Below are 15,656 nucleotides of genomic sequence, written 5' to 3'. Positions count from 1 at the left end.
AAGGGGAGATTAGACACTGGAATGAACTGCCCAGGGAGGGGGTGGAGGTGTCTGCGAAAGACTGGACGCGGCACTCAATGCTCCGGTCCAGCTCACAAGGCGGTGTTCGGTGGCAGGTTGGACTCGCTGATCTCAGAGGTCTCTCCCAGCCCCATCCCTCCTGTGATTCCGTGGCTGCGCGGCGGGGGCTGTCTCGGCGCAGGGCGCGGTGCGGGCGCTGCCCCCGGCCCGGCGGCCCCGCGGGGGCGGCGCAGCCGGTGCAGTGCGGCGGGCGGGCCCGGGCGCTCCATCCGCGGCCATTCCGCTCCGCTCCGCGCCCGCACCGCGGGAGCCGCCGCAGCCCCGCCATGGCCAAGGAGGGAGCGCAGCGAGCCGAGGAGACGGAGCAGATGATCGAGAAGGAGGGCGGCAAGGAGGCGGCCGAGGGCGGCGCGGCCGGCAGCCTGCGCGCCGGGGACGCGAAGGAGATGCGAGCCGTGGTGCTGTCCGCCTTCGGCGGGCTCAACAAGCTCCGCGTGTCCAAGAAAGCCATGCCGGAGCCGCAGGAGGGCGAGCTGAAGATCCGCGTCAAAGCCTGGTCCAGTATCGCCCCTCGCCCTCTCTTTCCCCCCGCGGGCGGTGGCGGGGCCGGGGGGGTCGGGCGGGGAGCGGTGCGGGGGTCCCGAGTCTCCCCGGTGCTGTCCGTGCCCTGCAGCGGGGCATCCTTGGGCTCGCAGGATGCGGGGCGAGCCCCGCAGCCGCCCGGCTGTCGCTCCCGCTTCCCTCACCTGTGGCTTCCCCGCGGGGGGAGCCCCGCTCCCGCTGCTCCCCATCCCTTCCCGGGGAGCCGGCACACCCCGGGTCGGTGCTCAGCTCGGACCGCCCTGGTCCAGGCGGGGGTCTGTGTGCGCTCAGCAGCAGCTGCGAAGGGTGAAAAAATTGTCGTTGAATTTCACGGTACTAGCTGGGAGAAATGGGAAAAAACTCGGCCAACTGCATTCAGGGGCTTGTTTTCTCTGAGAAATGTGGATGGCAGCTTGTGTGTGTTGCTCAGCACCCGTCCCCCTTTCCCTTCCGGCACTGGCTGTTGTTTTTCTCCTGGGAATCACTTCAATCACCTTCCTTTTTTCTCCGGAGCTGGTGTGGCAGCGTGGCTGGAGCTCGGGATAACTTACCAGTGTTAGTCCCTGTGCCCAGGTAACCAGTGGCTGCGGTCTGGCAGCATCCTTGAGCGAGCTTTCCTAGATGGCTTTTTTTTTTTTTTTTTAAACTCCCAGAAAATCGCAGCAGACTGCTGTTTTTCCTAGATCACTGGTTCTTAGTGCACATGTTCTTTCATGAGAGTAGGATTAATTCTTTTAAGTGAAAGAAGCAACGTTAGGATCTTATTACACAACTTGATGTGTACCAAAGACTGAATTAATTTTGCCTAGGCAGGGACATATCTTCTGTTGTCCTCTTCTGCTATGTGAAAACATGGTGCTTCTGGAAAATAAATTCCAAGGTGAAGGCCAAGTTGTTTACTTTAGAAGTAACTCGCATTAAAGGTTTTACTGGTGTGGGGCAGTAAGCTTCCTTTGAATGATGTATCCAGTGGATGTGCCTCAGATCTCAGAATATGCTGGTAGAATAATGTAACTGAGTGCATTGACGTCTTCAGACACTTTTCACCCTGTACTTAATGGGATCTTGAGGTTTGTGACCTGTGTATTACCCACACAAGGGTGTTGCTTATGAAAAAATGGTGGTATCCATCAATCTGAATAAGGACTAAGATTTTTTGCACCTTTTTTTTTTTCCTCTCTACTAGTCACATGAGGGAAAAGCAAGAAATTCTGTGCTGAGTGAATGTAAGAACTAATGGTAGCACAGTAGCTGCTGGGAAGCTCATTTTACTATCAAGCAGGGCTGTAATTCCATTTGAGAACAGTCTGTCTTGTTTGCTGAGTGATCTGCATTTTTTTTCAGCCATTGGGTTAACAAAAGTTAACATGCAAAACTTAAAAATGTTCTGGGCATGGGGACATATCCCTTTAAATGCCTGAGGGGTTTACAGCACTCTCCAATATCTGTATGAGTTCTGCTTTCATCAGAGCAGTCTGTGTGCGTATCACAGAAAGCAAGTTACCTGCACAAGAACACCTGGCTGGGAAGTAGAAACATTCAGCTCTGCTGCAGCTGCCGTTGCTCTCCAGGGCTGCAGCATCAGCAGTGAGCTGTGTGAGTTGCACACGTGCTGTTTGACATCAGTGCTTCCCGGTTAGCTGCCGGGTTGCACAGTGCCACGTGTGTTTGGGAAGCGTCCCTTCGAGCCGGAGGGAGCCTGAAGGCTGCGTAGCATCTGCTTCTTGTCCTGACTGGAGTTGGCCACGGGGCTCGAAATGTGACCAGGTCACCAAAAGGGTGCTTCCAAGCAAGGCAAAATCAATTTGCCAGTCTTCTTGACCCGAGCCTGTAAATGCAGGAGATTGATCGGGGTGATGATGGACTCGGGCTGTAGTCTGGCAGACGGAGTGAGAGAGCTGTTGGCTTTGCCCAGGGCAGCGTGATGGATGCAGTGCTGAGCACACTGAAAATGGGCTGCTCCAGTCATCAATGCTTGGTACAAATCACGCTTTCAGTTGTATCAGCTTTGCATTTGACCATCATTGTAGATAATTATTATTTTTCTTAGCAGATTGATGGAGAAAAATAATCGTTATTTTAAGAACAGCGGGCACGTTGCACGATAAATAGTGTAAGCCAGTAAAAAGTGCAAGTTTTGTGTGGTCTCTGAATTCCCTGGGGATGAAAACCAGTTAGGTTGTATGTACACATTTTGTAGTATGGTACTAGCAATGGAGGATATGTTGCTATCAGCACTAAGCCAGATGAATAATTCCTTTGAAGGTCTGGAATATCAATGATCCAGTTGAAAATGTGTCAGCTGAGATGAGTCATGTGTTAGCCTCATTCAGTGACTAAGAAATGGAACAGCCATCGATGTCCAAGCTGAGTCACAGCTTTGTATATTTCCTGAAATAATTTTTGATTGATAATGATGAAGCCGTTGAAATTGCTGTATTTGTTTGTATTGTAATTTGCAGGCAGCAGAACATTAGTACACGTATTGTTTAAGTGATGAGACAAACCAAAGCAGTAGTTCAGATGGGGGTGTGAATAAGGAATGGTGCCCTGTAATTACTTCCCTGTGTGTTTCTTTTCTCTCTTATAATTATTCCTTCCTTGTGCTGCTATACATGTGCGTCATGAGGAATGAGGCAGAAGTGACCCTCTGACTCTGTAACTGTGAGGTAACAGCACTTTACAAAAACTGGAGCAGTTAAAAGGCATCCTCAGTGTAACAGAGTAGCGGACGCTGTATCAGTTTTGCTCTTGATCGTAATTGGTGTTCCTGGATAAAAAGCATGAGATCTGATAATTTTAAACCTTTCCTTTTTTTTTTTCCTCCCATTTTTTTTCTTTTTTTTTTTTTACCTCTTTTCGTTGTGTTGTTTTTTTGTTTTTGTTTTGTTCTTGTTGTTGTTTTGGTTTTGTGGGTTTTGTTTGTTTGTTTTTTAATGATTTTTGGCAGTTTGCTGGCTGGGTTAAGAGGAAGGATTTTAAGAACGCAGAACTCAGTAGTCCTCTTATTTGCTCTGTGGCGTTTCATTAACTTCACTAATTCATTTCAGTGGAGTTTTACAGTGAAATAAGAAAGACAGATCAAAAGCAGCACCTCTCCAAACCAAAGTGTGAGGGGTGCCCTGCATAACTTGGGATTTTGCAGTGGAAGGTATTGGGCAAACTCAAGTTGATTGCTGCTTCCCACAGGACTTCCCACACTTAAAAAAAAAAGGAAATAAAAATGCAGCAAAGCTAAACCACAAGTATGGAAAATAATATTCAAGATTCTCAAAACTGGTGTTAAGGTCAAGCATTGCAGACTTACAAAGTCAGGTTCAGGGACAATTCCGTATTTGATAAACTTTGCCTCCAGCAGTGCACAGATAATCCAGTCCTGTGCAGTTCAGAGAGACATCCCTGCTCTGTCAGAGAAAGGTTCTTCCAGAGCCCCTGTGGTAATTAGTATCCTTCCCTATCTTCACTTGCATCCAGCTCTTGACTTAGGATCAAAACCACAACTGCAAGAGACTGTGCACTTTTTGCCACTGGATCCCTTTGCACATATTCAAAAGGCCTGAAGTTAACATACACAGACAGAGGTTGCCACCATCAATGCTGTGTTGGTTCTGAGTCTGTGGTGTGTTTTGGGTTTTTTTTTTTCTGGTTTTTTTTTTTTTTTGTCCTCTCCCCCAGATGATGACTGCCTTGCAGGCATTTTGCTGTTTGGAATTTCTCTTTCATTATCAACATTACAGCAGCAGTGTAGGAAGGGGGTCTTAGCCAGTGGTTAAGAGGTGACCTTTCCAAAATAATTTCAAACCTTCCAACTTAACTGTGTGAAAACCTTTACTAACCTTCCATCTGGTTGATATTATGAGCTTGGTGTTTGAGCATGTTGAAAGTTACGAGTTCAGGTTGCTCTTAAACCCTCCACCACAATTATGAATGCTTACATTTGGGGGGATTTCCCCCCCTCTCCCCAGTGACCTACATCCCATGAATGCTGTGCTGTCTTTGTGCTGAGGCTGTGTGTCTACTCTGTCTTTTAATTTGATGGGTCTGTTCAATCTGTTTATGTCTTGATTAGTATCTAAGGCTCCATCTAATAAATCCTTGTGCACACCAGTAACGTTCTGTGTCCAAGCAGTTGCTGGGATCATATGTGTGAGTAGGACTGGCTGTGTGTTTGGCGAACAACAAATACAGAGCTGTGTTTTGGGGGGTAATGGATTAATGCTGAGATACATCCCAACTAGTTAGGAGTTTTAAAGTTTTAACTATGGCATTAAGGCCAGTAATCTACGCACTTATCTACTAGATAAGTTATCTACTATAGATAGGTTATAATAAAGATAATTATAGTAGATAAGTGGTGCCTTTTTTTGTGGCTGCCTAGAAAACCACAAAATTTTCCTTAATAAAATAGGATAGCATACAAAAGATAAATCATAAGTTGCTTTAAGATTTTTGCAAAAACTGAGATTGCAGGGGAAGACCTGTATTTTTTTTTCTGAGCAACAAACCCGAGGACTTCAAAGGCCTAAATAACTTTTGCAGAACTGTACAAACGTGATCCAGGAAGGAACAGGTTTAAAACAAGAGCCTATCTGCTATGTGGTACTTAATAAATTCATGTCAGAGCTTGGACTCCTGCCTGGGACAAACACAAGATGCATTCCTGGGGTCACATCAGAAGTTAGGACAGTTACATGGCATAGCTCTTAGCCCAAAATATTTATAAACCATGGGGTTTGGGGGTTTATTCTTAAATTGACCTGGGTTGACTTGCCAGGTAGTAATGCATTTATATAAATTATAATATTTCACTGTATTGAATTTTTAAGTGCCCTGTGTGACTCCTAAACAGTGTGGTAAGCTTGGGGCTGATGGCAGATGTGGTTGCCTGGCATTTGCACCCTCTGCCCAAGGCCCCTGTGGCACAGAGTACAGGGAGTAGGAATGTCTGCTGGGTCCCTGCAGAGCTTTTTAATTCTGCCCTGAAGTTTTTTGGCTTTCCCATCCCTTTGCTCAGGTTCTCCTCCTCTTCTTTCATCTGTGGCAGTAGTCTTGATTTTAATTTTTCCCGTGTCTTACAGTGGTCTGAATTTTATTGATTTGATGGTGCGACAGGGGAATATCGACAACCCTCCCAAGACGCCACTTGTTCCTGGGTTTGAATGTTCTGGAATCGTAGAAGCTCTTGGAGACAGCGTGAAAGGATTTGAGGTAATATTTTTTTTTTATTTTCGTAGAGAGATATATAACTCTCATATAAATAATCACCAGTTCACTGTGTTGTCCCTAGTCCCTTCTGCTGTGCCAGTGACAGGAGCCTTCACCACCCTGTTGAGATTTGAAAGGTCAGTTTTTCCTTGCTGCTTCCCAAGCATGAGAGTGACCTCGTGAATGAGTTTCTGAAGCCGCCACTGTTGTCTCCTTAAAATCCTTCCTGAAAAGTCACTTGTGCCATATGTGTATCCTGATGGCTAAGTAGGAACTGGAAAGCATGACTGATGTCTTTTACTAAAGTGAAAGCAATTAAATTAACTTGTTAAGTTTCTTTTCTTGGCTGTGTTTGCTGTCATCACTGCTTTTTTTCCTCAAAGCCTGCTGCTGATTATAGTTCCAGTTTTTGATCTTGAATTAGCAAGGACCCCATCTACAATAAGCATCACTTCTTACAACCGTGTGCATTCAGGAGAAGCAGATTAAATTTGGACCCTGATAGTGGATGTAGGACTTGTTCTGATTGCTCAGGAAAAGGATCTATTTCGCCTAACAGAATATGATGTCAAATAGTTAATTTATATAATAAAGCTTTCATAACTGTTTATGGATTATTTTGTATCTCTTATAACATATAAACAGCATTTTTTTCCTGCCTTCTGTTCCTTTATTGATAGTAAACATCTGTATTCTCTCCAGTCTTGCACTTTATTTCCTGAGTAGGTAGAAAATTTTGGAAATAAAACCTGAGTTAAAATACATGTCAGTCCTATCTTAGGTATTCACAGAGTCAGTCATGTCATCAAGTAATCACATTCTCTGAATTCTTATTACATCTTAAGAAGGTAGCAATAAATACTGGTATTTTCATTTAAAGATAACATTTTGCTCTCCTAGAAAAGCTGTAAAATTTCTCAGTTGAATGAATATAATGGCCAGTTTAGTTCCAGGTAGTATCTCAGTGATGAGGTCTTCTGAGGACATTTCTCTCTGTTCCCCTCCTGCCCCATCTCTGCTTTGAAACAAGTCATAGTCTTTCAATGTATTTTAGTACAAGCAATAACTGCACAATAATTTTGCTGTTTGACAAACTCTTCTGCCTCAGTAGTTCCACTCTAGCATCTGTGTTGTATAGTTAAGCTCTGTATCAAAGAATATTTTATGAAAGGAGTATAGAAAGTCTCTGTTCTAGATCAGCACTCTCATTTTAAAAGTTCTTGTTATTTTTAAAGGGCATCATGAGGTTACAGCATATGGTGCTTGTTTGAGTAACATGGCACCTGACTGAATATAATGTGTCTCTTTTTTAAAGTTACATCTTTGTTCTGACCGTGGAACATGTCTGTGCCCTGGTGTACTCCCTGTAACTGAAGGAAGCTGTGGTATTTGCATGTGATCTGCAAAGCCGTGGTAGTGTTTGAACAATCCAGAAGAAGGGTCGACTCTCAGAGTGACTGCTGTATGAATCCATCAGCAGAACATGCCATGAGGAAGATGCAAGAATGTTCTGTTGGTTTCTTTATGGAATTCTTGCACAGAACGGGAGCACACCAGATGCTTGGTGTCCCCTTGCCATATGTTGTTGCCTCTGTCCAGAGCAAAGGCAGGAATGACAAAGATAGCACCCTATATCTTCTGACCTTCTTTCCCGTTGTAGAGCTCCTCTAGCTCAAGTCTTGTTTAAAGTTGTGGACATTTCATGCTCCGTAAAAATGTGTCTTATAGCCCTTAGTCTGTACTACCTGAGATATTGCCAGCCAGTTACTGTCCTTTTTGTGGAATAATGGTGTAATGCCCATTAAAAGAGAAAAGAGAAATGTGGTTTCTGATCATCTCAGCTGTACTGGGCCTGATCTCTCTCCAGTTGTGGGGATGATTCTCAGGAACTGAAGTCTAATCTGATGTGATGACTGGGCTCTGTGTAGCACTTATGGTAAAATGTGGTGTCTGTTGTTACTAAGAAATCCTTTGGGAATCACCAAGAGGGGCTTCTCAGCATTCTTTTTGGTAATCATTTATGGTTTATGGCAAGGATACAGGTCAACATCTGCGCTAATTAATCCCAGCAGACTTTCTATTTTAGACACTTCTCTAAGTGCAGAAGGGAACCACGGAGTGGTTACCACTGAGGCGTTGTTAATTTGAATGTTTTTGAAGAGGAGGAGGCACCTCAGTGAAATTGGAGTGACAGCTCTGTTTCAGCATTCTCATTCTAAAAGAGACAACCCCTTCAGAGCTGTCAGCAGCACCTTAGCTTTTAGCAAACCTGCGATATCCCAGAGCCGAAGTGATGACAAGTACTTGGGAGACCAAAATGTGCTTGTGCTGTAAACATTTGCCTGAAGGCAAAAGTGTTGTGCTTTATTTCACATTTGTAGTGTTTATAAAGCATTAGAGGTATTAGTAGAATGCAAGAGAGTAAAAGGCAGGTAAGCAAAGTTAGAAGGGCAGCTGCTGTTAGTTTTAGTTGAAACATGAAGGCCTGAAGTTTGCTATTCCTGTCTTATACTGTGGCTCCATTGAAGAGCTCCTTCCATGGTTAAGAATGCTGGTTTTGTTGGGGTATTCTAGAAAGGCAAAGGATCTAAGGCAAGGTAAGAGGTGTGTAGGGGCTGCAGCTGACAAGTCATTAATGAGCGAGAGTTGTGCCTGTGAATGTTTTGATGTACACTGCCCAAATGTTTGCTCACTGTGGCTCTCCCTCATAGCCCCAGCAGCCCAATTTCTGCTTTAAGGTTGTAGCCCTGCAGAAGCCTCAGAGCTCCTCTTGCCTTGTTGTTATTCTTGTCTACTCATGGGGAGTCAATATGTCTGTTATAAAAACCTGAAACTGCAATGAAGGCCACAGGCAAACACATGAACCTGATGTGCCTGGACCTCTGAAAGCTCTGAGGAACAACCCACTACATCTAATATTTAAAGAAAATCTTTATTTCTCTACAGTGCATTACTCTTTCACTACTATGTATTTTTCAAAGAAACCGAGTAGAGAAATTTTGCATTCAAAGATAATATTTCATTGCCCCCTTTAAATCCTGTCAAATTCACTTTGTAGATTGTAGGTGCCTTAAAATCCAGAGGTATATTTTTGATGTTTAAGGGGGCTTGTTTGAAGCTGCAGGATCAAATTGTGCTCTGATGCATGGCTGTAGAGATGACAATCATGGCTAAGTATTGGTAGAATCAGTTAATAAGATAATAAAAATAGAGAATGGATACAGATGGTGTTATTTTCTGAGTGCTTTCTGAATCCTTTCCTCTGCTCCATCTACCAGAGTACAAGGCCTCCCTTGCTCAATCCACCGAGAGGAAAGTAGCTCTAAATTAGTGTGAGGACTGAGAGAACAAAGTGAAAATTATCTTAGGTATAATTTTCTTTATTCCATGCATCTCATCAATATAATTATAACCTTACCTCCTTGTTTCTTTCTTTCTTTGAGCAAGTTATTAGTAAGAATGCTGTTTTCATTGTTTATATTTCTTATTTAGGAGCTCTGCTAGCAGAAGATGGTTATTTTTGTTAAATTAAAAGATTAGTAAAAGCCCAAAGCCGAGCAGTTTAACTGCTGTTTTGCCAAAGATGTGGAGAGCCATTTTCTTCACGGTCAGCCAGTGAGTGACCCACAGCTTGAACAGAAACGTTGCAGGTCTTACAAGTTTCTCCCTACAGTCTCAATCGCACTCATGTTCTCAACATTGTTTTCTTCCTTGTTTGCAGATTGGAGACAGAGTCATGGCTTTTGTGAACTACAATGCCTGGGCTGAAGTAGTCTGTACCCCAGTAGAATTTGTCTACAAGATCCCAGATGACATGAGTTTTTCTGAAGCTGCTGCATTTCCCATGAACTTTGTAACTGCCTACATGATGCTCTTTGAGGTTGCTAACCTGAGGGAAGGCATGTCTGTGCTGGTTCACTCAGCAGGAGGTGGGGTGGTAAGTTGGAAATTTTCTTACTTTCCTGTCACCGAGTAACCAAAGCAGTTTGATCCATCTCGATTCCTGAAATGAGCCAGAACCTGCTGTTGATTTGATATCAGACATCCCTGTGTGTGAGGGCTTGCAGTGGGAGAAACTGCATCTGTTTTCCCGTCGAAATGCTGATGTGAATGGTTGTCAGGAGCTCTTGATGAAATAAAAATGTCATGACTCAAACACCTCGCCAAAAAAAAAAAACAAACCTAATTGGTTGTCAGCAATCAAGGAGCAAATGTTGTCTCAAACATTGCTCTGCTGAACTTACACACTTCTGTGTAGTAGAAGGGTTGAAATCAGTGACAAGTTCTCATGTATGAGGTACAAATGCTGAATTGGAGTCAGTGGTGGATCATTCCTAAGGAGGCATTGTGTGGCACAGGCAAAGTGACACCAGGATGAATTCGGGGGAATACCAGGGCACACAATAAAATAGAGTCAGCAATTTGTGTTACCAGTTCCTTGAACTATCTTGTAGGAAAATGTTTAAGTTTGTGCAGAGTATTAAGATACTGACAGGAGTACAAACTTACATTTGAAATTACTCAGTTCTTTTTCATAAGACAGATTTTACGCCCTGAGAACGTTAGCAGAGACCAGCCTTTCAAATCAGAGTACATCTTCAGTGTTCCTGTTATGCCTTATTTATGCTAAATTAATATTTTGTTGTCTACTGAGGCCTGGTGGGCAGCCCCAAACGCTTTCTCCCTAATTCTGTGTCCTTAGACCTTCTTTCATGTTCTCCTATAAATGAAGGCTGTAATCACAGGAATAAAATTCATGAGTTCCCTGTACAAAGTATTTTTAACTAGCAATAATCCTTCTGGCAGTAAACGGTCCTATTGGAATACTCCTGTAAATGAATGGAATTTATAATCGTATTATGCTTTGGCACAGCACAACCCAGAGTGTTATGGCTGGCTATTGTTCTTTAATATTAAATCTCTTCGTGTGGAATTCAGCACCATTAAAGCAACACGAGGCCACACATTCAGGGGAATATTCTGCAGGAATCGAAGGCTCAGCTGTAGCTCTAAGGCCGTTTGCCCAACTGGTGCTACACAGGTTGAGGATGAGCACACAGAATTAGCCCCAAAGCAATCCTTGCACATTTTTTATGTGTATCTGGAGAAAATGAACTCTTCTTCCTTTTAAGATGAAGCATCCTTGCTAAGTTTCTTCATTTCTTTCTCTTTCTGACCTCACTCGCCCCTGTTATTTCTTCCTTCTCTTCCTGAAGGGCTGTTAATGCTCTGTGCTCACACAGTGCCCAACCTCTGTGCTCCTGGAGGGAGCTGCTGGCTTCCTCTCTTATCCCAGGTACTCGATGAGCAGCTTTTTTGGCTGGTCCTCTGCTGTGGCTGCTCAGAACCTCCTTCTCTGAGAGAAGCTGAAGGAAGGACGAGTCCTGCTCGGCTGCCAGGAGAACAGGAGGAAATCAGATCCATCACTTGCCGAGTAGTTAAATAAAGCAGAGTTTCCAAGGGAAAGACCAGACATGCAGGAAGAACAGCCAAGATGCCCAGGAACCGATCAAGGGCTGTGTAGGATCCAGGGGCAGTGTATGGAAGAGGGAGACAGGGCTGGGTGAGCTGCAAGCCAGGGTGGTGCTCACTGTCCCAGGGCAGAGTGCCTCACACAGCCCCTTGTTCCGTGGAAGGGAAGAGCATGCAGAGCTAGAATTGGCAAGAAATTTTTCCATTGCTTTACAGGTAAAAAAAATCACTCTGGAGGTACATGGAATTCTTTTTTTTTCTGCTAAACAGACATGAAGATTTCAGTGGGATCTGTCTTACTCTAATAATCTGTCTGTTAATCCTGTGAAAAATTTAACAACCTCAATCCAACAAATCATTTGCACAAAGCTCTTTGTTAATGAACAGAAAACTGATACTGAAATTGCTATAGGAAGAGGTTATTTTTTGTGCTGTTGCTTTAATAGATAGAAGGCCCTTTCCCACCTTCTGCAAGTGGGAAATCTGTCCAGTTTGTTTCTAAATGTCAGAGAAATTCCAGAACACTTTAATGAGACAATAGGCTGCCTGTGGGACTAGAAGTTTCTAATTGTTCCTTCCTCATTATGCAAGATCATTATTTTAGCTGCTTCAAGCAGTTTATGAAAAAGAACTTGTTGCTTCTAAAATGTTTGTGAGGTTCTTTGTTCTGGCTCCCCAGTCCCCTTTAGGAGGATCCTGCAGCTTTTTCAGTAAATTTAGTCAGTGAAAATTCTCTAGGACCTTTACTCTTTTGTATTATCTCAGTTTATTTATGTGCCCTTATTTTGTTTATAGATATTTTTGGTAGTGAGGTAACTATAGCAATTGTCTTTCCATCTGTGCCTGGAGTGTGATTAGTAGGGAACAGTATCCTTTAATGTCTGACAGGATGCTTTAGATAAGTCAGTTTATTTATTCCAGAAGTTCCAGGGGACATCAGAAGATGATGTCGAGAAAAAGGAAATGTACCAAGATAACTTGTCTTGAAAAAAGTCTCACACACCTGTCTCTGTGTTAGACTTGCATCCTGTTCCCCATCCCAAATGAGTGCCCTCCCTGCCACCCGCTCAGCAGAAGGGTCAGGGCATCATGCCATCTTCCCTGGCCATGGAATGAGACATGGCTGTTGTAGGGAAGGCCCTGTCTCCCCGAACCAGGAGAGAAGTGGACACTCAAACACGGACACAGTTGCTGTGTTGTCACCTTCCCTTAGAAGAGGAAGACCTGCTGCAGTGCTTAAAAGTGGGGGTTGAAAGGAGGCATTCCATTTGGTTTTCCTGGGACTGGCTTGTTGATTTTGATTGTTTGGAAAGGGGCTTCTTTGGTTTTCCTGGCGTGTTTTACCCCATGAGACAAGGACAGTTAAGAGAGACTGACTCAGCTCTCAACCTGAGCAGTGAAGTGGGATGAAGAAGTTTCAGGAGCCTTCTTGGAAAGCATGGTACAAAGGTACAGTTGCTTCCATGATTCACTGAGGCTTTGAGAAGAGATGAATACCTTACAAATCATTCTGTAACCATTGCTCAAGCTGCTGCTGACCAAGATCTAACCAGGTTGTCACACATTCCCTTTCAGCCTGGCAGAATACTCAGGGCTTCTGCTTAAACTGTGAAATGGAGTAGCAGGGCAGTTTGATAATTAACAAAAAAATGTAATTGCCTAATACAAATAGATTTGAAATGCTTGAAGCTGCAGAAGTGTCTGAGTGTCCCTCTGAACTGGTTGCTGAAAAAGGGAGAAAGCAGCTAAGACTAAACTTGGTACGTAAAAATCACTGCTCAGAATAATGAGTTTGGCAAGAACATCTTAACTGTAAAGTGCTGTAAATAATGTTTGAAATGACTGTAAGACAGTGGTAGAGTAGCTCCCTTCCCAAGTACGCTCCCACATCTTTATTTCAAGTGAAGGAAAGTGGCAACTGAAGCAAATACCCTGAGAAAACTGAGCAGTAGTGAGCACCCTGCTGGGACTGGCCTGCTGCATGAAACAATTAGTTCTTTAAAATGAAGATTCTCAATGCATTCAGTGCAAGTCACAGCACAGGCTTGGATGAGATTATAAAGTTGCTCTTAAAATTATTAATGTGAACTTGTAAACCATATCCTGGATTAGTTGAATTAGTATAAATGCAGGACTTCTGTATAAAAAAAAAAAAAGGGGGGGGGAAAATCCTTAGGCTTTTCCCTTCGAGCTTTAATAAATCCAGTCTCTATGATATCTACCTGTAAAATTAATTCTTTCAGAGGTTTAGATTTGTAAGAGAGAGCCATTACGTCCAATTGCTTATTTGTTTGTTCTCTGTGTTTTTCCTATTCTGGATATTTGGAGCACAAAGTCTTGGTTATTTACCAAGCTTTTGTAAACACTTCAGTTTCATCACTTAGCCCCTCAGCAAGGCAGAATTATTAGCCAATTCTGTAGCATTTTGATCTGGCAGATGCTAAAAATAAGCTGCCTTTCACGCAGGAGCATCGATTGCAATCCTGAAGCTGTGATCTGACCTTCCCTTTCAGGCTCAGCAGCAGAGGAAGTGCAAGCAAGAGTAAGTTACAGATGCAGTTCTCTTGTTTGAATTTGAAGGGTAAATCTGACTTGGCAACAGATTTAGGCCATCCTGGCAGGACTGGTTACTGCTTGGCAGGAACCCTCTTTTTTTATTGTGTCTCCCCTGCACAAATTGCAAATATTTGAGGATGTGTTCCAAACTGAAGCACTGAAGTGGTGATATTTTACCTGACAAAGATCTGGCATTTCTTAGTAAATCTAGTCACCTGCTGTCACAGGCAGCATATAAGAGCTCTTTCAAGAGAATGATTAAATTTCTCCTTGAAAAAAATACCTCAAGTGGTGAGAAAACTTTCTCAATTTCAAGCCTTTATTCCAGTTAATGTACATTTGTTCTTCTGCTGATGTTGTCAATGAATTAAAATTAGCTACTGTACCCTCTCTTGGGGCACTTCTTTCAGATCTTTTGGTTAGGATACATATGTTTTTGTGGCTACAACAAGCTCACAATCAAATCTCTCCTGCAGAGCCTGTATTTTTCCAGGCTAAAAGCAGATTTGTTTGCTCATACCCCTTTTTTGTAAGGCTAAATGTCTGTTTCCTGGGTCATCCTACAGCCACTGCACCAGGCAGATGTGTTTGCTGGCTCTGAGCTGGTTGGCAGCAAAAAGCAGCACTAAGCTGGTATGAAAGCCAGAGCCTTTTAAAATAGATCTCACAGCATTCCTGATCCTTCTAAACAATTTATGGGTAGACTGCTCTGTCGGCACTTAGCAGGTAGCAGCACATTAAATAGCACTCTTGTGTTCGAGTCAGAACTCCTTGAATGGGAATAATTAGGATTTACTCCACTCCTGTGATGGTCCTGGCCAGCACACTGTGCAACAGCATTAATACAGCCCACTTTGCTGACACCTTTACCTGATACCTCCCAGGACTACACTTGCTATTTTTCGTACTAGCAGTTCATAGCATTTGATAAAGTGCTTTCCTCTTGTTTCTTCTCCGGCAGCCGAGGAAGGGAATAAATCAGCTCACACAGAGCTGTGTGTAACCAAGCCTAGGCTGCTTTAAGTACCAAGCTCTCTCACTTGAAGCCAGGGTATGAGGAGGCTGAGCTGAGCTGTCCTGTGCTGCTGGATGCCTCCAAAGCCATGGATGTGCTCCCTCAGCAGCGCAGGAGAGCCCCAGTGCCAGGGCCGAGGTTATTTCCAGACACTGCCTCAGAGCATAATCTGTTAATCAAACACAAAAGCCCAGTGAGCCATACCCGAAAAGCAATTTCCCTGACCAAAGCAAGCTGCAGTCTTTGAAGGCCTTTCAGTTTGCCTCTCGAAGCCCTGAACTCCCCAGAGGACTTGTCCTTTCCCTGAGTCACCTGCTGAGTCAGGTCACAGACAGTGCTTAACCCTTCCTTGGCTGTTCTGCCTTCCCAAGGAGAGTGTGTGTCCTCTGGGCGAGGCTCAGCTGAGGTGTGCTGCTGTAGCTCCACTGAACTGCAGAGGGTTTATGGCACATGCAGATCCAGCCCTACCTACAAAGGAGTAGGAAAACACACCCTGCTAATTGTTGCAGAAGATATTTTGAGGGTAGAACAAATCATGATCTGGTGGTGACTCTTCCCCTCCTTCTACCCCGAAACTTACTGTGGTGCCCGGAGTGTAGCAGATGCTGCCTTAGGCTTGTCCAAGAATCACATTTCAGTTTGTGCACTCTGCAGCGTTCCCCCTAGTGTTCGGTTTCCCGTTTCCTTTGCTGTAATTGGGAAAATGACACCTTCAGGAGATGAAGTGCTGTGTATGAGACTTCACCCAACACCGGAGAAAAGTTTTCCTTGATGCCAGGAGACCAGTGGGTGTTTTCTCTTGCAG

At 43.9% G+C, this 15,656-nt stretch overlaps 1 protein-coding gene across 1 annotated transcript in view; it reads left to right on the top strand.

Moving 5' to 3' along the window:
• Positions 1 to 245: 245 nt before the first annotated feature.
• Positions 246 to 15,656, top strand: part of VAT1L (vesicle amine transport 1 like) — a 56,272-nt gene continuing 40,861 nt past the window's right edge. The window contains exons 1-3 of the mRNA XM_027893549.1: positions 246 to 577; positions 5,682 to 5,811; positions 9,530 to 9,745. Coding sequence (XP_027749350.1) covers positions 348 to 577; positions 5,682 to 5,811; positions 9,530 to 9,745 — 576 coding nt within the window. The 5' untranslated portion in view covers positions 246 to 347. The remainder of the gene's footprint in view (positions 578 to 5,681; positions 5,812 to 9,529; positions 9,746 to 15,656) is intronic.

The sequence above is a fragment of the Empidonax traillii genome, unplaced genomic scaffold, assembly GCF_003031625.1.
Source record: "Empidonax traillii isolate 1590-97213 ecotype Southwest subspecies unplaced genomic scaffold, ASM303162v1 scaffold395:size559319, whole genome shotgun sequence".
Taxonomy (NCBI): Eukaryota; Metazoa; Chordata; class Aves; order Passeriformes; family Tyrannidae; genus Empidonax; species Empidonax traillii.
This window is presented reverse-complemented; position numbering and strand designations above follow the sequence as displayed.